Below are 24,411 nucleotides of genomic sequence, written 5' to 3'. Positions count from 1 at the left end.
CATTATGGGTAGTATCTGAGAGTGAAGATTTTGAAAACTCTTCTAGCTCACGTGGTTGCAATTAAGAAGCATATCTTTATGGAAAAGGAATAAAATGCCATAAGTTTGATTGTGAGATTGTAGACAGATTCTCGCTAGGGAAAAGGTTTGACTGCTGGTTAATTTGGTGATATACCTAGAAATATAGATGAGTTAGTGTGTTGAATGCAAAGTGATTGCAGAAATGCAATAGAAAGAGGTTGCAGGCCAAGTCTAGGCCATCCTCTAAGAGAGTGGTTCTCAATCAGGGGTGCGCATATCCCTAGGGGTAGGCAGAGGTCATCTAGGGCAGTGCTACTCAAAGTGGTGGTCCGTGGACCGGTGCCGGTCTGCGCTCACATTGGAAAAAAAAATTGCCAGTCCCCCACATCAGATAGCGTGAGAAGCACTGCTCCAGGGGATAGGTACATCAACTTGTCTAGTTTTACAACAGGCTACATAAAAAGCACTAGTGAAGTCAGTGCAAACTAAAATTTCATAGAGACAATGACTTGTTTACACTGCTCTATATACTATACACTGAAATGTAAGTATGATATTTGTATTCCAATTGATTTATTTTATAATTATATGGTAAAAATGAGAAAGTAAGCAATTTTTCAGTAATGGTATACTGGGGTGATTTTGTAAACAAATAGTTTAAGTACGCAAGACAAATCAGATTCCTGAAAGGGGTATGGTAGTCGGGAAAGACAGAGAGCCTGCTCGCTGCTCTGACCTTGCAATACTGAAGTGACAGAATTTTGTCTCAAGTCTCACACAGGCAAAAGAGGTGGAGAACCTGCAAGTCTTAAAAACCTAGCTGTCTGCAATGAGATGCAGCAGACAGCTCTGGTGTAGGAAATCCTGCCAATTGGGAAAAAGTGGAGACCTCTCTGGAAGCTCAACTAGGTCTGGGTATCCCAGCATTCTTGGTGTCCCCTGATCTTCTCAATAGTTGAAGGTGGGAGAGGAGAGATTTGACCATCTGTGAGCTAGAGTCTAGTCCCAACAATTTTGGTCCGCTTCCCTGATCACAGAATCATACAATATCAGGGTTGGAAGGGACCTCAGGAGGTCATCTAGTCCAACCCCCTGCTCAAGGCAGGACCAATCCTCAATTTTTGTCCCAGATCCCTAAATGGCCCCCTCAAGGATTGAACTCACAATCCTGGGTTTAGCAGGCCAATGCTCAAACCACTGAGCTATCCCTCCCTTCTGATGAAGAACCTCACCTTTACATTTTGGCTGGATTACTTTTGTTCAGAACCATTACCTATACTTCTCCAAGTATATGTCCCAATGGGTATTCCACCCTATTTGAGAATCTCACTGGAATATGCAGATAAATTTCTGCTAGACCTTCCAGAAAGACTACAATAGTCCTGAAATTTGTTTTCTTCATCAGGCTGTTCATACTCTTGCCGATACCTTTCTTCAGTGATGATGGAAGAGAGCCCTGGAGGTGCATTAAGGGACAAACTCTAGTGCTTTTGGTGTGGTTTGTTCCTCATCTCTTGAAGCTGCAGAGCCTGGAGCTCCAGATAATATTCATCTTAAACTATCTCCTTTATCACCTCTGTGAACTGGACTGAAATCTGATGCCTGCAACACAGGATGTCCTAACCTGGGTCCTATTTTTGAAGGGAAGCAGGCCCTATCTCAGTCACTCTGTTCAAACTGGAAGAAAGGTTTGGATTTTATGGAACTCTGAGCCCAGGTGTTTCTCCTGGAACAGGAAGTATCTCTTCTCTGGTACTTTTGCTGTGAGTAGGGCTGAAATGAGATTCTGCCCCCTGTCTGTGTCTGATCCCACAGGAGTAGAAAGTTAATACTTTGTTCATACAATCGGTTACCATCTTATCAAGCATCTCCATGAATGGGATTCCAACTAAGACTTTTGAGATACAGATAAATTTTACACTTGTCAGGGCTTAAGTCAGAGTTAGGGCCAGGACAACTGAGAGTCCATGCATCATCTTTTTATGAATGCAGCAGCTACTGGTATTTCTTTAGTTATCAGTCTGAGTTCTTGGTTCTGAAGGTAGAGGTTTTTAGTTCATCACAGCAGGACACTAGCAAGCACATGCTTGCTAATGCTACAGTGACAGTAGGGCTGCTGAAGAGGCTGTTAAATCTGTTCTAAGAATGGCATCTCTCTTTGTGCCTGCAGGGTCCTTTAGTAAGAAAACTCCCTCTGCAGGAATTACCTGTTGCATCAAGTTTAGACAGTGAAGAGTTTGGCTTTGGGTGACTGTGTAGAATTTCAGGACCTGCCACCTGAACCATTTTCCATGCCTTCCTAACAATTTGCATAAAGAAAGAATGAAGAGGGAGGACAAGTGTATTTAATATTTGTCCTTGGTATTATTTAGCCTGCTTATCCTGGTGGCCAACATCTTCCTCCTCATTGTCTCACATATCTGGAGGAAAAGAACCTCTCTCATGCTTCTCTGGCTTAGAGGCACAGTGATCAAAACAGAGTTCTCCTCCTGTGGAGGATAAGCTGTACTCAAAACTGCGCTGGCTTCATGCTGCATACTTCTGCAAATCTGGCCCACCATGTGTATATTAAACTGAGTAAGGAAATTCTTTCCTAAGGTTACATGTTGTCACTTCTCAGGAGTACTTTATTTATTATTAGGGTTTAGAATGTAACTTTCCTGAATCTTTCAATACCATTTTTATCCTAAATGCAGAATCAATATATAGGAAGTCACATAAGTCATGGAATTTTAGTTTTGCTATTAAATTTGAAGGGGAAATTCTTACCATTCTTTTCCACAAAACACAGACACACACACTGTACACACAGGCATCTGTGCTACATTATTTCATGCTTGCATTGTCTCAGTAAGTTGAGCTTTGCACCAGAAGTCTGGAATGTTTTCAAGGAATGGGATTGGAGGGTTTTATAAAAACTGTTTTAGACAACTCCATACATTCTGTACTTATCTCTAGCACAATCCCATGGGTCTTGGATTTCTAGATGTCATTAACAAGTACAGGATATTTAGTAAAATAACTGATGCTTTTTTTTGTTTCTTCAGGAAAATTCTATAGCAAAAACCCCACACTCTACCTTGGACACTAGTTGCGGTTTCGGCACTTTCATTAGGTCACAGAGATAGTTGCGCTTCTCTCTCACTAGTGGTAATTCAGCATCCCTATAACCAAGACAAGAGAATTCCTTTTAATGTTCATGCTTTCAGTCCATCCAGAAAGAAAATAATTTTCATGACTAAATTTGTAACATGCAATGAAAAGAACAGCTTAATGAACAGTTTGAAAGGATACTGTATTAAGAGTACAGTTAAACATTAAATAGTATTATCAAAGTATAGTGAAACATATTTACTCTTAATAAATTCTTATTTGATTGATACAAAAAAAGTATAACATTTTTACTGCACTACATTAAACCAGAGGACTCTTTACAGTATGTCTGTTAGAAGTGTCATTGTCCCCAACTGATTATTTGATACTGCAGGTATTTCCGCGTCTAAAATAAAGGGAAACCTTTGGTACCTCTGACACAACCATGTACATAATTTTGATTTTGTAAAGGTAACCATGGTATATAGAGTCCCATACCCAATTAATTCTCTGGGGAGGACCACACTGATTCCAGTACTACAGAAAAGGGTATATACAATCTAAATGTTGAATACCTCTGGCCTTTTTGAAAGATACTTGACAACTTTAGCAAGTTCCAAATTTGCTTTGAGCCAAAACAAAAGGCACATTTTGTTATATTATAAATTCAACAATTTTACCCTAAACCCACGGTAGTTCTAACAGGGAGAATATTTCAAATATGCATATCCTGGTTATGGTCTTTTTTACCAAAATATTTGAGGCTGGTTCAGCTTCCTGATGTCAACACAGATTTATTTTAATTCAGAAGTATAAAGCCCTTCCTGTAGTGCCCAGAGCGTCTGAGAATTTTAACATACTCTTGGATGATCCCATGCAAGGTGTCATAAGTCTTCTTTAATAAACATTACATTCATCAACTGCTTTATCTACCAAGTCTCCCCAGGTGAAACAATCACATTTCAAGTGATCTAGAACTCTATCTTAAATCTCAAAGTATTAGACTTCATATTTGAATTTGGGGTGTATACTAAGCACTGGACCAACAGAGAATAGAACAGGCAGGCAGCCGCATAATTTTAGTGAGTACAGGGCAGGGTTCTGATGGCTGACTAATTTAAGACCAGGCCTGTAACCACCATATTTTCCATAGTGATTTTGATTTAAATATTCCTCTTTTCATTTGATTACTTCAGTGACAAATTAATAAAGGGGAATCTACAATACAAACAACACTGTTCTCAAACCAGTTGCTTGTCTCAGCATTATTTCTGAACTTGTTCTGTATATGACATAGCAACAGCCACTGCTCCCTCCCTTCTTCACAATTTATGGAGATGAAAGAGGGATTTAATGCCAAAATAGCTAAACAACCTTTAACTTTCTGAGTGAGCACTGAAAGATATTAACACAAGAGGAGCAATTTCAAAAGTTTGTGGAAACAAATTATTTTAACTGTAGAGTTCATGTGGTAATGTAAGACATAAGACTGAAAAGAAATAGATTCTGCAAATCTGAGAAAAGCTCATATAGCTGTTCTAATTCTGTACTGAAAGATTAAGAAAAGTAGTAGCAGCCAGTCATTATACTGACAGCCTTTAAACAAACACTGACACATCCTTTACTTTAAAATCTATCACCAGTCAGGAATTTCAGAGCAGAATGAGATTAAACTGTGGCATAAAATAATTCCCCAGAGTTTCAGATCCAGCACTGTTTAGCTTGCCAAAAACAAGCTGTGCAAATGGAAATTCCACTTAAGTTCATGCAGAACAATTATCCAAAATCAGTGACTAACGCCAATGTGTTTTTACATGGCTTCAGAGAAACTGTGAAAGCATGTCCTAAGTCTGCTTGTTCCTTGAAGACAACAAAATTCACTAAAATGGGAAAGTTTGGAAATGTTTAAGTCATGAACACATCTATTGTAATACAGTGATTAGAACATAACTTGTTGCATTCACAGAACTTAGAAAATACTGGTAAGGAAAAGGGCATCAAAAAGGGTAGTCAAAACAAATGAACTAATTTATCTTTTAAGCAGTGAGACCTTTAAAACACCTATGCTGCACCCTCTGTGGATCTAGAACTATATAATCAGAGTCTCTCTCGCCTAATGATTCATATTTCAGGCTCATTATAATGCAACACTAAGTAAAGCTGTGAAAAAATGAACATTTAGGCATAAATATAATCAGCAGTTCTTATAGCATTCAGTTTTCCTATAGTCGTGTTTCTGTTCTGTTATTTTATTGTGTGTAAGAAGACTGCTAGAAGTCCTTTTTTTCACCACTAGGTGAATTTCAAGTGAAAGACTACAACCAGAAACTGAGCCCACACTACCTCTGACTGACATTTTACTACCTTTGGGTCAGTGATAACCCACTGCACCTGGCATGGACAAGACAATGTTGCCATTACAGCAGAGCATTTGATAAAAGAGTTCTTCGAAAAGAGTAATAGAAATTACTCAAAATTCTGGCAAGTAGTTGCGGTACATTCAGTTATATTAATTCACAATTGCATGCCCGGCCTTCTTTCCAGAAGAGGTTTAATGACAAAGACAACAGAAGGTAGTTTAAATTGTATTATTTAATTAATACTACAATATGAAAGTTCCACTGGGGAATGTCAGACTACTCTATTTCAAAATATTTGTTTGAAGGAGGTTTCAACATTTCTGAAACCTATATTTCATAGGAAAATAGGAGTAATTCTTCTCATTATGACACTTTTCAACTCTTTGCCCACACACCACCCTTTCTCAGAATACTGGAAGTGCTCAAGAATGCCAAGAAAATGTGTCTGCAATTGAGGTTTGTCTGTTACTCAAAAGAAATGCATTGTGGAATCACAAAGAACTTCCAGGACTTCCTCCCCTTTTTCTTTATTAGAAATTATGGGTATTTTAGTAAACACCATTGGACAAGTAAAAATAAAACCATAGCACCTTTATTTACCACCAATATATGATATACAAGCTTGCAACGCAGAAAGATCCCTTTCAGCAATACCCTTTTTGGCCTAAAAACTTGTATAAAGCGATAAGTGGATCTTGCTAAAGATGTCACGTCATTTATAGTTCCTTTTCCTCTTTTCCTCATGAACAAAAATTTCATAGATATGAGAATTATTAAAATTGGCCTTATTTTTAAACATTTCTCGGACAATGAATTCACTTACCAGTTGGTATCACTAAGTACTGTCATGACCTCATCCAGAATATCAGGATCAACAATATCACTGTAGGTTATCAACATTTCATACGCTTGACTGGCTGTTGTTTTCCTTATCTAGAGAGGAGGCAGAGAGAGAATTTACAGTTGCTGAAAACAGTGAAATTATCCAGACTGCTACATAAGAGCTACATGTTATTTACAGTTGTTATGCACAATACTTTCAGAATACTTTAGTGGAAGAAGTGGTATAATGTTCAGAATGCAGAACTGGGAGTGATATTCCTAAGTCTGCCAGTGATATGCTGTGGAACCTGGGGAAAGTGACTTCACCTCCATGCTGCAGTTTGAACATCTGTAAAATGGATATTATAGCATTTCTTCTGTATCTCAAAGAAGTGTTGTGAGTGTAATGTTTATTAAATGTGTGGCGCGCCTAAGATGAAATCACTTATTCAGAGATGGCTATTTGATCATTTATGTTCTACTTTAATACTTTGAGCTCCTCAGATGGAAGATGCTAAAGAATTGCAATGTGCTTTACAAATAGTACCCTCACAACAACTATATGAGGCAGAAAAGTACATCCCTGATTTTACAAACAGGAATGCTAAGGTAGAGAAAGATGAGTCATACAGGCATTTTTTGGCAGAACAAACAATATACTTTGGATTTTCTTAAGATTATGTTCCCTGTGGTTCCCCAAAATGTGGCTTAAAATTCTGAGCGTTATATTCTATAGATGCATATTCACTTATTCATTGTAGAATATATCATGTTCTTCTCTAGCATGCAATTTTCATGCAGTGTTGTAGGGCACTACTGTACAGACAGATACACTTACTTTTAGGGCACCCAAAGAAAGGTTCATATTATTTGCCTTCTATTCTGTGCTGGTATATACTTAGTTGTGGACAAATTAGCCAAATACACAGCAAACAGTCTAGAAAGACAATACATTTTTAGATAATCTAACTGTTCAGAACCATAAATCCCTTATTTTCTACTACAGAAGACAGGGAGCCTCCCAGCTTGTTTGGAAGTAATTATTGCAATAGGTGATGCTTCCCAATCTGCTCCATCCAGTATCTATTCAACACACACTGCCTTGCTTCATCAATGAAATCCAAGCATTGATCAAGGCACCTGGAGATCCCTGCAACAGCCAGTCCCTATCTCCTGGTATGCGTAAGGTCCAAATGACTCCCTTTATGCCAGCCTGGTTCCTCATCCATCTACTCTGGCACCTCTCAGGGCAGAGAACAAAAACGGAAGGATGCAATTTGAAAGAAATTTGGATTTCTTCACTTTTGACTTCTGTAACAACCTCAGTGTTTAAGCAGAGGGATTTCTGCGCTTATTTGCTTATTTAAATATTGATTAACTAGAGGCCACAAAATACTCTCTCATGGGAATATGACAGTGTTATTGCAATATGGTAGTTTGGGTTACCATGTAAATACCTGTTTAAAACATTTTAAAATCATATATTATTTACACAACAGATTATAATGGCCACTTTACAACTGTTATATCACCATATACCATGTACTATAAATATAGATTTTGTAAGGTACATTAACCATATGTAGTAATATTACTTATGAAAACTACTTCCTGTGCAAACACAGTATGAAACTTCTTATGTTAAATGATTCGGATGACTGTATTTTTGAAAATAGCAAAAGTAGTAAAATTTGTTTTTCAAAATCTAAGTCACTTTGGAGTTATGAGACACAAGATTACACTTGAATATTATTAACCTCATCAGTTTAAAACAGTCTAAACTGATTTTTTTTTTTTTAGATCACCCTGGGCTTAAGATTTTGTAAGCCAAATTTCAGCCTATATTCAACTTTTACTGCTAAGTATTGTTTTGGGGTTGTTGTTTTTAAACATTATGTTTCAAAAGGAGTTTGTTTTTATAGGAAGATACATAGATAGCACCTGAAAAGTACCTAAGCGGGTACTTAACTTTAAGCACATGAGTTGTTCTACTCGATGCCAATGGGACTATTCATATGCTTAAAATTTGGCATGTACCATATTGAATGGGGACCTAAATCTGCAGAGAGATAAATAGGTAACTGATAATAGGTAAGATGGGTGAAACCTTGGTAGTTACTGATGATACTGATAATACGTTAATATGGTATTTAAAAATATGGGATTATAATGAACATACTGACATACAAGCTGTGTGAGCAAGTTTCAGAAGTTCTCATTGTTGGTCTAATTCTGCTCCCATTGAAGTCAATGAGAATTTGACCATCATCTTCAATGGCAGCAGACTTAGGCCAAAGGTGTGTTCTTTTGAAATCCCCATCCTATACTGTATTTAACATACATAATTAACTGGAGTTGGTTTGGATTCTTAGATTTAGTATGGACTGTTTGGATTTTAAAGTTACACCAAAGGTCCTTGGATGAGTGTCTTTATTGTATAGTTGCAGATCTGCAATTAAAATTTTGAAATGTTGCCATATGAATTTACTTTCAGGAGGTAAATTAAAATTATGTCTACTTATTTTTATTACGAAGATCATGACAGATGTGACGATTAACCTGAGTAGAAGGTTGGCAGCCTGATCATTTCCTTTCTAGGAGTGACCTCTCCCCTCTTGGAGATATTGGGGTTGCACCTCTCTCTCTCAGTTTTTTTTAAATCAGGATGTTGGTCCCTTTTTCTGAGGACAGTGCTGCCCTTTGAGTCTTAACCCACAGAGGGTTTCTGAGCACAAACTGTCCAAAGTGGAGGAAATATAGGGGGACCTATTGACAGAACAAGGAGTAACGGTCTCAAGTTGCACTGGGGGAGGTTTAGGTTCGATGTTAGGAAAAACTTTTTCACTAGGAGGGTGGTGAAGCACTGGAATGGGTTACCTAGGGAGGTGGTGGAATCTCCTTCCTTAGCGGTTTTCAAGGTCAGGCTTGACAAAGCCCTGGCTAGGATGATTTAGTTGGGGATTGGTCCTGCTTTGAGAAGGATTTGGACTAGATGACCTCCTGAGGTCCCTTCCAACCCTGATTTTAAAAAAAGTAAATAAAAAAAATCCAATTTTTTTAATTTAAATTGGATTTTTTTGGTAAAATGCTTTTTGAGGAAAACACCTATCTAAAGATAGTTTTAATTAAGATACATTATAGCTCAAAGATATCTCATCATGGAATAGGAATTATAAATTTTAATTCTATAATATGAGACAATGTATTCATGTAATGTTTAAGAAAAGTTTTGTAAGTGAGCTCCAATAGTTCATGGATTAGGGACCCAATTTTATGGGGTTCCAGGGGCTTCTGTATAGATTATTTAGGTTAATCTTTCGATCTACCCAATGGGACTCAATGCTCAGTCTAGCATATACCATCAGAGATGCTTAGTTTTGCATTTCTCAAACTGTGGATTTGTGTCTCCAAAGATAACATGCTTGTTAACAGCAAAAATGTTTTTAATTAAATAAATATATATGGAGGTGAGAAATAATAGACCTCAACCCTATTGTCCCTCTGCAAATTTGTGTACACAGAGTCAATCCCTTACCTCTCTCTAAAAGTGCAAAGTTTCAAAAAGTTCAATGAATACAAGATTGTTGCGGGCGGAATAGATCTGGACAAGAAGTAGTCGTCTGGAGATAAATGTGAGAAGGGGGAGACTGGCAGTAGAAACAAAAGTGGAACTTTTTGAGCAGCATATTCCGGAAATCTTGAGGTCCTTCCGCGTGTCGTCTTCATTGATTTGACACCTACCATACCATTCTCTCACTAGAAGGGAAAACCTATAATGGCAACAGGCTGTAAAAAGAGACCCAGTTTGGGAATAAGAACCATTCAAGAAATATATGTTTGCTGATGATGTTTTAAAGAAAGTCACACCAGCGAACTGGTAGAAGTCACTTAAGCACTTGGATTCAGAGACTGTTGAAGTGATAATCTCACTTTTAACAGCAGTAGCTTCTGCTGACGGTGTAGAAAGAATATTTTCTTCCTTTGGACTAATTCATTCCAAATTGAGAAATCGTTTGGGACCTGAAAAAGTAGGAAAGCTTGTTTTTCTTTTCCAGATTATGAACAAACAGGAACATGAAGGTGAAGACGACTGAGTTAGCTGCAGAAGCCAACATTTTAAGTTTCTCATGTTGACTTGGCTGACAGTCTATTTAAGTTTTTTTTTTAAATATTTCATTTAACTATTTTAGTTAAACAATTTTAACAAAAACAAACGATTTTAAAAAACTTGAATATTTAATTAAATTCAAAAATTCATATGCTTGTTTTGTTAAAATATTATATGTTCGCTTTGGAAGAAAAAAATCCAGAATATATAACGTTGTTGTTTTAGTTAAATAAAACAATTGAAATGTCTCTTTGGTGATGTTCTCCTCCTAAAACAGCATGGCAAGAAAATCCTCCAAATATTAATGATTAACCTGTTGAATTGGAGATAGTTCACCTCCCAATTACTTCATAAATATCTGCTTCAATCATCTTTGGTAAATGAAATAACCAAACAATCATTCATTTTTTGATATAGCTGTAAAACTAATCTGAAAAGTTTTCAAAATAAATAACTTTAAAAATGTATAGTGTTTACCATAAAAATGAAACCTACATCTACCTCTGAGTTGTGAAGAATATGTATTAAGGTTATAACAACCAACAAGAATGCACTTTTATGCAGAAAACCATGATTAAATTGAGTCTTCCTGACTAGTGATTTAAATCCATTTGATTTAAATCAAATCCACCCAGGAAGATAGCCCTGTCTGCTCTTGCAGAGAGGTTCCAGGGGAGCCTCAGGTGGTGTGGGGGATGCAAAGGCCCCAACAACCCAGCAGACGCTGAGTCCCTTTTCCCTAGCCGAGCAACTGTCCCACAGGCTGGGAGCAATTGTGGCCAAGTTCTCTTTCTGAGGCTCCTGGAGGGACTGCTCATCTTCTGTATGCTCTTCCTTGCTGGGGTGAGGAGGGACCACAGAGAGGAAAGCAGCATGGTGGGCAGTTCTGGTCTGGGAAAGATCCCAGTTTTGCCTCCAGAGAAGGGCGGGGGAGGGAGGAAGACTGCTCATTCTTGCACCAAATTGGCTTTAGCAACTGGGAAATAAAAAGGATAGGAAGGAGAGCTGGGCCCCACTCTGTGAAGATGATCAAAGACAAAGAATTTGGAGAGGGACTGCCTACAGCATGCCAAAGATCTGAAGCCTTCATGAAGATATATGGGAAGGGAGGTGCAACACACATATCCCAGACAGAGGGTGGGGTCCAGATCCATATCTAAATGCTAGATTGAGGTGGAGACCTTGGATTCTCCAACACATTTTGAAAATTATCTTTACAGAATTAAATAATTATATAGAATCTAAAAGGATGTCTGTTAGGAGTTTCTACTATGTAATGAAAAAAGCACTGGAAATGACTGAATAGTAATTAATTTGTAGCTCTGGAATTCAAAAGTGCATTTTTAGAATATTCACTTTCTAGCCCCTTAGTATTCCTTCACTGACTCTGCAGTGCAGGGGTGGCCAACCTGAGCCAGAGAAGGAGCCAAAATTTACCAATGTACATTGCCAAAGCGCCACAGTAATACATCAGCAGCCCCCCCACCCCCACCCCCAGCACCTCCTGCCTGCTGGCAGCCCTGCTGATCAGCACCTCCCCCTCCCTCCCAGTGCCTACTGCCCCTTGCGATCAGCTGTTTCGCAGCATACAGGAGGCTCTGGGAGGGAGGGGGGAGGAGCAAGGGTGCAGCAGGCTCAGGGGAGCAGGCCTTGGGGTAAGGTGTGGAGTGGTGACAGGGCCTGGGGTTGAGCAGTGGAAAGTTGGCACCTATAGCTCCAGCCCCAGAGTCAGCACCTATGCAAGGAGCCACCTATTAACTTCATGGCAGCCCTCAGTTTGGCCCTTTTGCTAGTGGCTCAAACCTGCCGTTCACTCAGCTAACCTCATTACTGGCCAGCATGGGGAAAAGGAAGGAGAACAATCCCCACAATCTCTGCTGGTCCACCTAGTGGGTCGGGGAACATGCCAGGGACCTTCCCCTCTGGTGGGACCCACAGTCCAGGTCAACTCCTCCTGTATCCAATAGAGAGTTGGGGGGTTCCAGCCCAGGGCCCTGTGGATCACAGCTGTCTATAGTGTTTCGTGTAACACCTGTGTGACAGCTACAACTCCCTGGGCTACTTCCCCATGGCCTCCTCCCAACACCTTCTGTATCCTCACCACAAGACCTTCCTCCTGATGCCAGATAGCGTCTGTACTCCTCAGTCCACCAGCAGCACACCCTCTCACTCTCAGCTCCTTGCGCACCCCTCACTGACTGAAGTGAGGTCCTTTTTAAACCAGGTGCCCTGATTAGCCTGCCTTAATTGATTCTAGCAGCTTCTTAATTTGCTCCAGGTGTCCTAATTAGCCTGTCTGCCTTAATTGGTTCCAGCATCTTCCTGATTGTTCTGGAACTGCCTTGTTACCTTACCCAGGGAAAAGGAACGTGATTAACCTGGGACTAATAGATCTGCCTTCTATTACTCTCCTGTAGCCATCTGGCCTGACCCTGTCACACTGTATATTAACTGGAGTTCTTAGAGATGTTTTGTCCCTATGGGTCCTCCACATGAGGACGTGTGCACGCCCATGCACTTCTGATCAGAATTTTTTATCCACGGTGCCCATGGGTCGGTGTCTGCGCCCTGTGCCTCTTGTGCTCCAGTACGAGGGCATATAGGTGACAGGCAGAGACACCACCACTACAGTTCCTTCTCAACCTCAAAGCCTAGCAAGATTCCAAAGCAGAGGAGGAGGGAGGGTAGTGGAGCGCCACAGAGACAAAAAAATCTCAAAGCAGCACAGTTATTGTACCAACTGAATAACCTCTCCTTCTTGGAGTTATTGTCCCTATGGGTGCTAGTAAGGAGATTCCCGAGCACTGCCTCAGTTACAGAGGAGGGAGCTGAGGAGCAGGTATGGTACAGATTGAAGAACAGCTTTGCTAAAGGATGCATCCTCTCTGGAAGCATACATTGTAGAACAGTGTTGTGGAAATGTGTGTACAAACACCAAGCTCGAGGCCTTATACAAATGTTGATGCAGGGTATGTTTTTCGGTAGGGCTATAGAAGTGGATTGAGCAACCTAAAACCCATTTTGACAATTTTTGGGTGGAGGAGGCTGGCTGTCCCCCTCATTCTCTTAGTGACAGTAACCAAGAGTCTGGGAGAAACTCTGAAGGGTTTGGTCCTATCTAGGTAGAAGGCAAGAGCATTTATCACATCCAGAGTATGAAGACTGGCTTCCTTTTTCAAAGAGTGAGGATTGGGGTAAATCACTGGTAACTGAATACCTTGATTGATATAGAAACACGAGACTTTAAGTAGGAAACAAGAATGGGGGCATAATGTCACCTTATTGTGGTAGTACACCGTCTGTGTTGAATCAGCCATAAGCACTTCTAAGGTCTCCTATCCTTCTGGCCAAGGTGACAGCTATGAGGAATGCTGTTTTGAAGGGCAGATGAAGAAACAAACAGGTCCCCATGGGCTTATGTGGAGTTTTTCCTAAGACAAGGCATTAAGAATTGAATTAAGGTTCTAACATGGTGGATGTAGGCTCTTTTACAGGAGGAATTAGGTTAGACAGACCATTAAGGAATCTCGTGGTTGTAGGATGTGTGAAAACACGAGAAGCCTTCAACTTGTGAGTGAAAAGCTGACTTAGTGGTTGGGTGAACCTTAACAGAACTCAGTGACAAACCCAGAGTCCACAGATTCAGCTGGTAATTGAGTATGTTCAGGATAAGACACTCGGAAGGAGATACAGACTATTGGACACACCAGGGTTGGAAACTCTTACACTTCTGTCGGTAAGTATTCCTTGTGGTGGGCTTTCTACTACTTGTCAGTACTCTCTGGATATCAGGAGAACAATCTTGTTTTATACCCAAGAGCCATTGAGACGAATCACACCTGGAAATGCAGTGATGAGAGGTTGGGGTGGATTATGGAGCTCAATTCCTCAGTCAGAAGGTCCGCTGTCAGAGGAAGGAAAAGACGTGGACACAGGTAGGCAAATCAGGTCTGGGACCAAAACCTACATGGGCCATGACAACACTATGAAAATGATCACTGCTCTCTCTTGAACCACCTTTTCAGAACTTTGAGTAGCGGCAGCGTTTGAGGATAAGGAAACAGCAGAAAGAGAAGCCAGGGGAAAGAAGAAGTCTCCCAATAAGCTGTGAGTGTTCTCTCCCACTGAGTTGAAGCAATGGCACTTCATGCTGGACAGCATCACAAAGATCTATGGCCAGAGAACACAAGGTGAGTCAAATCTCCTGAAAAACGTAGTCATTCAGCTTTCACTTGTGGTCCTGATGGAATGCCTGCTCAGCGAGTCCAGCAGGTAAACCACTTAGCTGTATATTTGATGGGATATGCAACAATTCCATATGTTTACTGACTCTGAACATAAGGACTGGGATCTTGTTCCTCCTTGGCAATTTATATAATACATGGCTGCTTGGTTTTCCATCATTACTCTGAGTGGACCCTGATATTGGGCAGGAAATTATGGTAAGTGCCATGACTGCCCGGAGTAAGAATGTTAATATGGAGAGAAGCCTCCTGGGAAGTCCATTTGCCTTCATCTGTAGAGTCCTGGAGATGGGCACCCTAACCTAGCAGGGAGGCATCTGTGGTGATGATGTTTGCAGGGGGTAGACGCAAGAATTGAACTTCTACCCAGACCTTTCGGGGGATCCTTCCACCAGCTGACGGATCGAGGACTCTCTATGGTGCAGACACCTACTTGGAAAGTTTGTTTTTGTTGGTGATGCCATACTCTCTCTGGCAGTACTGTGGAGAACCTCCCTTTTGATGTACCTGAGCCAGGCTCAAAGACGTCAGGAGTGTAGTCTTGCATGGAATGTTACAAACGTACAGTCCACCAAGTGGCCCAAAAATTGAACTTGCAGTGTTTTGTGGGCTGTGTTGTAGAGTGGAAATGAGGCTGGACATTGTGACAAACCTGTCTGTGGGTAGGTACGTTCTGGCTGTTGTGGAATCTAGAGTGGCTGCATAGGTATCAAAGTAGACTTTTCCATGTTGAGACAAAGGGCCAGAGAGTGCAAGAGGCCCAGGGCCTTTTTGGTAGCTGACAGTACCTTGAGGAGCCAGTCAGCCAGATATGGAAGATTTCCCATGCAACAAAGGTGGACCACAAAGACTGAGAAGGCATTTGTTGATAAGCCAAATGGTAGAGCACAGTACTGGTAGTTCTTGCAAACAATGAATCTTAGGAAGTGCTCATGCAATGGCTGCATGGCTATATGAAAATAGGCATCCTGGAAGTTGAGGATGATGAACCAGTCCCCAGGATGTAAAGATAGAATTCTCACTGCTTGATCATCCAGAATCACTGTTTAAGGATAAAAGTGTTCAGAGTCCTAAGATCCAGGATTTGTCTCCATCTTCCTTTTTTCTTGAGAATTAGGAAATACCTAAAGCAGAAACCCTTCATGATGAAGACCAGGGGAAGGGATTCAATCACCCCCAAAAGCATGAGAGATGCATCTCTTGCTTTGAGAGACCCTTGTGAGAAGAGTCCCTGAATAGTAATGGGAAGGAGGGATAGAGCTGAACTGGATGGAATAGCCCACTGATACCACCCTTTCACTCCATCTGTCTGAGGTGAAAATGGGAGGTGATCTCCATAGGGTGGATGGAGGATGGGTTGCTGCAGCAGAAGATCCAGTATAAGGAGTGGTTCATGACCCTCGACCAGTCAGTCAAAATGGTTATTTGGAAGAGGTCGCCGACTGAGAGGTCATTGTAGACGACTGCCCATTCTTGTGGAACCTGCACCATATTCTGGGAGTTTAGCTCGTCCTAGGACGTTTGGGTAGCGGACTAGTCGAGAGTGCTGTACTGTCTGTGCCTTGCTGTATGTTCTCCTTTTCGAAGGCATATAGATGCCAAGAAATTGGTATTGAGCAAGTGGAGAGATCTATGACATCACTGAAGAGCTTAGGCCCCTCAAAAGGGAGGTTCTCCACAGTACTGTGTACCTTGTTGGGAAGGTCAAAGGATTGCAGCCAGGAGACTTGATGCATGACGACAGCAGTTGTCACAGAACATGTTAAAAAAAGCCTGTAGGGAAGCCTTTGTGATCATCTGTCCTTCCATAATGAGAGCTTGAAGTTGCTCCTTCTTCCCTTGATGTGAATGATTAATAAAACGTGAAAAGTTGCTGCCATTTGTAGTGTAATATTTTGCCATCAAGGCCTGATAGTTGGCAACCCTGAGGAGCAGCCAAGAAGATTCAGGCACTTAAGTTCTTTATCAGAGTGTGTTGATCTGAATTAATAGTCTATTTCTTTTACTGACAGCAACAACCACCAAAGAGTTAGGGGAAGGGTGGGAGAATACATACTCCAAACTCTTGGCCTGCACACAGTACTTATCAACCTTTTTGCATATGGGAGGGATGGTTGCTGGTGTCTGCCATACCATATAGGCTGGTGATAGTAAGGCCTCATTGATATGTAAACCTATGTTACTTTGAGAGGAGGTATGCAATATGTCCACCAAAGAATGCCGAGGTTCATGTACTTCCTCCAAAGGGACCTGTAAAGCTTCTGCACTATGTGTTTCATTAGGTTTTGAAAAGCTCCAAAGTCATCCTAGTATCTCAGTACTGGGAGAGGTAGGAGCCTCAACAGGACCCACACAAGGATGTGAAGTCTCCTGACTCCTTTGTCTTAGGATGACTTTTCCCTCTTGAGCTCTCTCTCGGGGGAGGTGGGTCTTTTCCATTTAGAAGGCTTTGAAGAGCCTGAAGTTGCTCATGGTCTCTGCTTAATGAAGCTGGAGCCAAGGAAATTACTGGAGTGCTCTGAGCTGGTGAGGCATATTTATCAAGAGAGAGGAGGATGTTGGACCCCGCAGATCTCTCAAGGATGCTCCATAAGGAACAGTTTCAGTCTATCTTTCCTCAGTATTGTTGATCTGTCCTTGAAGTTGGAGCAGACCTTACACATGGACAGGACATGGGACTCTCCGAGGCAGCAGAGACAGCTGGAATGCCCATCACTGAGGGAAAAAAAATGATGACAGGTTCGGCAGGGCTTGAATCCTGTGGTTTTTTGGTATAACCCACTAGGAGAAGCTGCAAGGCTGGAGGACCATGAAATAAAAGGGAAAGGGGTAACCCCCTCTCCCCCTGAAGCCTGTGCTATATAATAAAAAAATAAAGAAATACAAAATAAAATAGATAAAATAAAAGGATAAAAAAGTCTGTATCAACTAGCAAGTGGAAACTATTATACTCCATCTTAAACCACAGGTGGTGAAGTAACCGGAGCAGCGGTGGGTCCGCCCTTCCCTATATTCCCTAATACCACAGCACAAGAAGGCATAGGGTGCTGGCGCAGATCAAAAGGCACTGCTAACAAAAATCTCCAATCAAAAGCACAGACACACACACACACACCCCCTCACACAGAGCACCAGTAGGGCCAGTAACTCAAGGAAGAATTTATTATGGGTGGCACCAAAATGGAGATTGGAGCCTCATTGGGCTGTACAAACAGAATAGCAGCAATTTCTGGATCGTAAATGCTTTGTGGTAGAGACTCAGACAAAGGGGAAAGAATATGGACACAACATACAAGCAAATCAATAAGGTAAAGAATTGGCAGACACTAAGATTTCAGATGAGTAACATCCAGAGAAAAACCTACCCAAAAATATATTTTTTTTAAATATCTGTGAAAAAATGTGAACACTGTATGTCATATGTACTTTCAATCCCTTTTCACTTGAAGTAGTATTTAACAACATTATTTCTTGGTAAAAAAGATTATATTCTTTTCTCCAAAAGCCTTATGGCAACACCTCCAATATTTACCACAGGAAATGGATGGCAACACCTCCAATACTTACCACAGGAAATGGATGGCAAAGAAGAAGAAACAGCTGAAATAAAACTTTCTTTCTCATGTCACCTTGAAACTGAATCATGCCACAAAACCTAGAAAAATAAGAATGTATAGAACTTGAGTGGTTTCCTTTCACTAGTTAGTCACAAAGGTACATTTTATTGTTGAGGTTAATAATTAAGATGTATAAACATGTATAAATAAAATAAAAGTTTTGCTTCCCTCAAAAAGTCTCACTTTATTTTCCAGCCACCGTGGGAAAGCAAACTAAAGGAAAGTATAGTAAAAATCATTAAGGGTTAGTAAACAATGTCTGGGGTGCCACACAGGTATGCCAAATACAAATATGGTTTTAAAACTACTGACAGGCAGCACCAAAGAATGTGTGTGAAAATCACCACAAAGAGAAATAAGCTCTCACACAGGGAAACAAAGACACAGTGTAAGCTAATGCATGATTTGGTTAGGAGTAAAGGATAGTTTGGATATGTGGCTTATTGCTCATTTTAATCTTTCTAGAATGCTTTCAAATACTGGAGTAGAAAAAGTGAACTAGTGGTAGACTAAGAGCATTGACACATTCAGTCAAGAATATCCTAGCTGTATCCCGTGCTTTCAGCAGAGTTACAACTGACAGGGTCATACCAGCTTCTGCCAAGGAACATCAGTTCAGACTAACATCACTGTTTCCAGGGCCATGATCTCACCCACCCACCTACAACGCTGCTGATGCACCTCAGTCCTGACTTGCAACTTCTCCCTGCTACTCCAGACGTGGTTTTCTCTGGAGCAGAAACATCCAAACTGGTTTTGTGTTCTAGCTCACAAATAGGATTCAGGGTGATTTACTTAATTATGTTTGTTATCTAGCCAGCATTTGAATCAAGCTCTCCAGAAGTAAAAAGCTAATAATTTAACACACCCATAGGGCACCAGCAGTTTAATCATTTGGGTTGGGGACACCTGGAATCAAATCTTTACTGATTCTTTGTGCGTGTTTTTCTTAAAACACACTTATAAAGATCATGGAAACTTTCAGTTACATTAATTCACATGTGTTTTTTCAGATAAATTTCATGCCAAATAGACAAAGGAGAACAATTCTCCAATCACCCCATCCCACCTCACTGCTCTATGTTCAGAAGTTGAATCTTTCTCCTTTCCTTGAGTTAAAATGGGAAGATTTTTATACCAACTCACACTGCAATGCTGGAGCGAAGTTTTTGAATGTCTTTGGATTTCTTGATCTCTTCTTTGCAAAGAGTAAGTAGCTTCAGAGAAAACGGATGGCTGAAATTTTTAAAAGTTCATTTTAGTTATTCATTTTAAAAGGCAAACAGAACTCTTTTAGGTTTCCATTTCTAAATGAATATAGTTGTCATGGAGGGTGCCAGATAAATAGTATCATTCGTAGAACAAACAGCAGTATAGGAAGCTTCCCCAACAATGCTCTACCAATCTGATTCACCCCTTTCTTGAAGGACCTCCTTTTTAATGGTGAGGATTTACTTCAGCCTCAATGCTTACTCAGTCACTGACCTCTATATTGACAAGGGAGAAATAAATACTAATTGTTTTGTGCTGCGATTACCTGTCCACTGGGGGAGTGAACTATAACCAAATTCATTCCACATATGCCACCAAACAATTAGATGCCATGTCTTGTTATTACTACCAACCTGTGTTGGATCAGAAATGGTACAGGAAGAGAGAAAACATTCTATATCCACATAAAAATCTATTTATGTTATGCATTGCTATGTTAACTAGCCCTTAATCATTCCCTGCTGTTTTAAAATTCCTCAAACTTTTTTTTGTATCAAGTGAGGATCAATGCACTTTAAACTATTGTACTGTCATGATCTCTTAGTGATTCCTGGGATTGCAGTTCTCCAAAGCTTTACTGCTAAATGCAGTACAGTTTGACACCATCTTGAAATATATTTAGCAAGTGTGTTTTTTCCACACACCATATGGGAAACGTGGTTCTCACAGTTCTTTCCCAGATGCTTACACAAACAGTGTTGTTTAATATTCTGTTTGTTCATATTTCATGGGCTCTTAGAATATATCCTTATAGTTGCAGCATAACTTGTTTAATCTTCTGCTCAATACTCTTAGGCATCCGATAAAAAAACAGCAGAATAATTTGCTGTGTCATAAATGTAGCATGACACCATTTCATATTTGTTTAGTAAAAAACAACACTGGCAAAGAAATACTTTTGTTTTATTCCTAGATTGTGCATTTAGGAAACCTCCACTGTACTATGTATGAAAAGCATAAAGCAAAATCCAGACATTTATCTCAGTTATGTTGAGTTAAACTGTGGATCTAAAAATAAGATTAAAGTGTACAATATAATTTAACGTATCTATTTTGCAACAATACAAAAGTGATAGCAATGATAAGTTATAATTTTCATACAATAGGCTTCAGTGTGCTTTACATTATTTTAAAAGGTAATTTCAGCAAAAGTACTGGTGTAGTTATGTTGAATTGGCGAAGATCTCTAACTCAGAGGCATGCAGTGGTAAGTTCTGTGCTACCACCACAGCCACATTTCGCATCAGCTCTGCTCCAACCCTGCAAAGAGATTGAGATTGGTGAGAAGTGTGCACGTGTGAGACATTTGAGGGGGATGGTGTACATGCATGCATGAATTTGAGAGTTCATGTGTATCCATGTCCAAGGGTGTATGTTTAGGTAGGTAGATAGGAAGGTAAGTAGGTGTGTGTATTAATCCCCAGCTACATGTGTATGGCAGTTTGCATGGGGTGAACTGTGTGTGTCGTTGAATAATAAAGGCTGGGTATCTTTTCCTGGGCTGGCAAATTACACAAGGCTATTTTCCAGACTGGCTGAAGGTTACAGGAGTTTAACTACAGTATCTGCAGTGTGTGCCTGCCTTTCAGCACAGGATAACAGCAATATGGTGAATTAGGTGAGATTTTAAACTGTTTCAACAATATAGACATTGCTGAAAAGCACAGCAACAAAGAGGCCAATTGGAACAGAGCATCTGGAAAAAATTTAGTTCACGTAACCTTATGTGCAGCATTTGGTGTTTAAAACAGACCCACTTTCCTTTCTGTCATCTGCCAATTTCACATTTGTAATAACTAAACCTAACCTATGTGTGATCTCAGATGACTCAAATAGCTTGGCCCCTTTAAAGGAAATTGAGAAAATTCCTTCTTCTGTGTGGGCATGGTTCCAGCAGAAACAGAATCAGTATCTGGGGAAAAGAGATCAGTCTGAAGTCTTTACATTATGTAAATTGGGCACACGTGTTCCTGCAAAAAGAATTTTTGTTTTAAGGTGAGCTGCATTTCAATTAGATCAGTCATGACATTACTTGGGGTGGTCTTGAAATCAGCGGAGAGCCATGCTGTGCCCCTTTCAGCTTAGGCTCTATTAAGGAATGGAATTACCACTACTTAAAGGAATCGCCAGTAGTATTAAAATCTAAGAGCCACATCAGTAATGACACATGCCATCTTATGGCCCTTTATAAAACCTTCTGCAAATTGTTATATTGACAGTTTTAGAAATGAGAGGCCCTAATAGCTGAACATATACAGACAGTACTTATGTGAAGTTGCCAAGTGCACACTATACCAATAGAATGATGATTTAGAGACTATTCTGTTCAAACTTTGTAGGTACTGTATGCTAGAATATGTCTAGGTATTTTTAGCTCCAGGAATTAGATATTTCTTCAGTGAAACTACTCCTGAGGATAAGAGATTCACAATCTGGGCCTGTTGTATTACAGCCCAGTCCTGCAAGATGCCAAATGCCCCCATCTCCCACTCACATCAATCACTAAGCATCTTGCAGGATCAGCCTTCAGCAAGCATTCTGGAAATCCTGCCACACAGGGCCTAGACTATAATGGACTTTAAAACCACTGTTCAAATGTGCTAGCCTAGGCCTTTGCCACCATTCCTGACCAACTAACAGTCAGCCAGAATTACATTACTCTTTAAAATGAAGAGGAATGGTGAAGAGGCCATATGGGTGAATATGAATTCCATAAAAATTCACAATTGTATTAGGTTAAAATTCAGAGTTTTATGCAACAGTGTGTGTCTGTAGAAAGGAACCATTACACTTCAGTGGAAAAGTACTGCAGCTATTAGTGAGGAAAAAAGGAGACTAGATGGTGAATGAGAAATGGCAAACAGACTTTTCACCTCAATAGCACAGATTCAAACCTGGCCAAGGGCAAGAGCGAATGAAAGTTGTTACTGGCAGCCATTTGGTCACCTAGGAAAATAGTTGGTTCATGCCATTTCCTATTAAGCAGGTGTCCATTCTGTAACTGGCCTCCTTGTTGGCAGCCTCAGCAGAGGTGCAAAGGACTGAATGGATTACGAAGATTCAGCTCCGCTCTCAACCTTATAGGTTATCAATCTAGTCAGGGTTGAAGCACACTGACAGGACAGTTCTGGGGAAACTGTCAAGTGATGTATTTGTCCAGTATATACTAAAGAAACCTAGCATTGTCAGCCCAGCACATTTCATGAGCACTAAAAGCCGGTTAGACAGAGCAATGAGAATGCTTTCCGCTGTCTTTTCCAAACCCAGCTTTAGGGGGGCATCTTCTGAATAGACAAGAACACGCACTCCAATCTGTGTTCCTGTGAAGCAAGAATGACATCCAGTGGCAATTCAGGCTAATGCAAAGTATTTATGTCCCAAGGGGTATCAAACCATTAATCCAATAGCTATAACTTAAATATAGAATTCAGCAACAATTTGGATATTATTTACCTGCTCTGGACAGCTAATATTTTTTGCAACTGCTGTTGGAAAAAAGGAGGTCTGATATAGTGTATACAAACCTCCTTTTTACTGTAACAGGATAGAAATTTGCATTTGCAAATACTCATTTTTTATAACGAAATTTAACAATAGTCAGCTGAAGGCTAAGCAGGCATTGGCATCATAATTATAGGTGTTGGAGCATCTAAATCCAAGACGAACTTGCCAAGACGTAGTTGCCTAGATTAAGAAAAAACCCCAACAAATAATTTTGTTCCATGTTCCAGGCTTTTGAGCAAGAGTTGCATACTCTATAGATCAAATGTAATGTACTGTATAACAGGACATTTTTCATGTTAAAAAAAAAAAAATCAACCAGCACTATAATTCTTAGCTGATGTTTTGTGGCATACACATATTGACATTAAAAATGAGAGAAAGCATTCACCTCCTAACCCCCAGCACTTTTTGTATACATTCTAGCTCTAAAATTGTATGCTGTATGTTATAGGGCAGTGTGTCTGCAATTCAGTCCGACTCATTCTGCATTGTATTTTTGCATCCTTTTTGGCACATTTCTTTGGCTGAGGGGGCATACAAGTGGTTCTGCTCGAGGAATCCGCTCCAGCAGTCACACACTCCCATATTCTTTCACACAAAAAGCAGTGACTTCCTACACTGCAGTGCAGCAGGCATCGGTGAGCCAGGCCCGGTATTTAACTATCTTTTAACCATCCCAGAAAGATTTTCCCAGAACAAACTATAATTACTGCAAACATAGGGCGGCACTCTGGAACTCTTTCCAGTTAGCTTAGAGTTTTCTATAGCAGCCTCTAAGCTCTTCCCAGATAAATTAGATCTGTATTGCAAGATTGCTAAGTGAACTTCTTGGAGTCTTTATCCTCTAAATAAGGAAGGGAGAGAAATTCATCAGATTAATTTATGGTTTTATTTTGCCTGAGGGTGGTGATGCTTTATTAATTCTTAATATTCCAATTTCTACCATTTAGAAATATGTTACTAGTTTAAGAAATATATCCTATACATATAATTGGAAACATTCGTATAATTAGTTAAAACTTTCAGACCAGTAGAAACTTTTAAAGTGCATCCACTGTGAGTGATTTTAACATTAAAATAAAGAGAAACTTTTTAAAATAGATGCCAAATCCAGTATAAAATTGCATATAACGCCTTGAGTGCTGTACAGCTCTGCCAGGTATCTGCAGATGTGCAGACATACTACTTGTCAGACTTCAAACTGGAATGCTTATTCACATTTATTCAGTCCCAAGATATCACCTTCCAGAATATTTAACTTGACTGGAAACTTTGGGCCTTGCACCCTGCAACTCACAGAACAATGAATTTTTAAAAATGATAGGCCAGCAGAGGCATTTTGCCTCAGCATGTCACACTGGGAAACACTG

The 24,411-nt window shown here is 40.1% G+C and overlaps 1 protein-coding gene across 7 annotated transcripts in view; it reads right to left on the bottom strand.

Moving 5' to 3' along the window:
• TBCD (tubulin folding cofactor D) overlaps positions 1-24,411 on the bottom strand; it is a 254,477-nt gene that overhangs the window by 2,511 nt on the left and 227,555 nt on the right. For all 7 annotated transcript variants that reach the window (XM_043528663.1, XM_043528659.1, XM_043528664.1 and 4 more), the window contains exons 36-39: positions 19,412-19,501; positions 18,216-18,303; positions 6,298-6,407; positions 3,101-3,185 (exon numbers count right to left, since the gene is read on the bottom strand). In XM_043528663.1, the coding sequence (XP_043384598.1) occupies positions 3,101-3,185; positions 6,298-6,407; positions 18,216-18,303; positions 19,412-19,501 (373 nt within the window). The remainder of the gene's footprint in view (positions 1-3,100; positions 3,186-6,297; positions 6,408-18,215; positions 18,304-19,411; positions 19,502-24,411) is intronic.

Source organism: Chelonia mydas, chromosome 14, assembly GCF_015237465.2.
Source record: "Chelonia mydas isolate rCheMyd1 chromosome 14, rCheMyd1.pri.v2, whole genome shotgun sequence".
NCBI lineage: Eukaryota > Metazoa > Chordata > Testudines > Cheloniidae > Chelonia > Chelonia mydas.
This window is presented reverse-complemented; position numbering and strand designations above follow the sequence as displayed.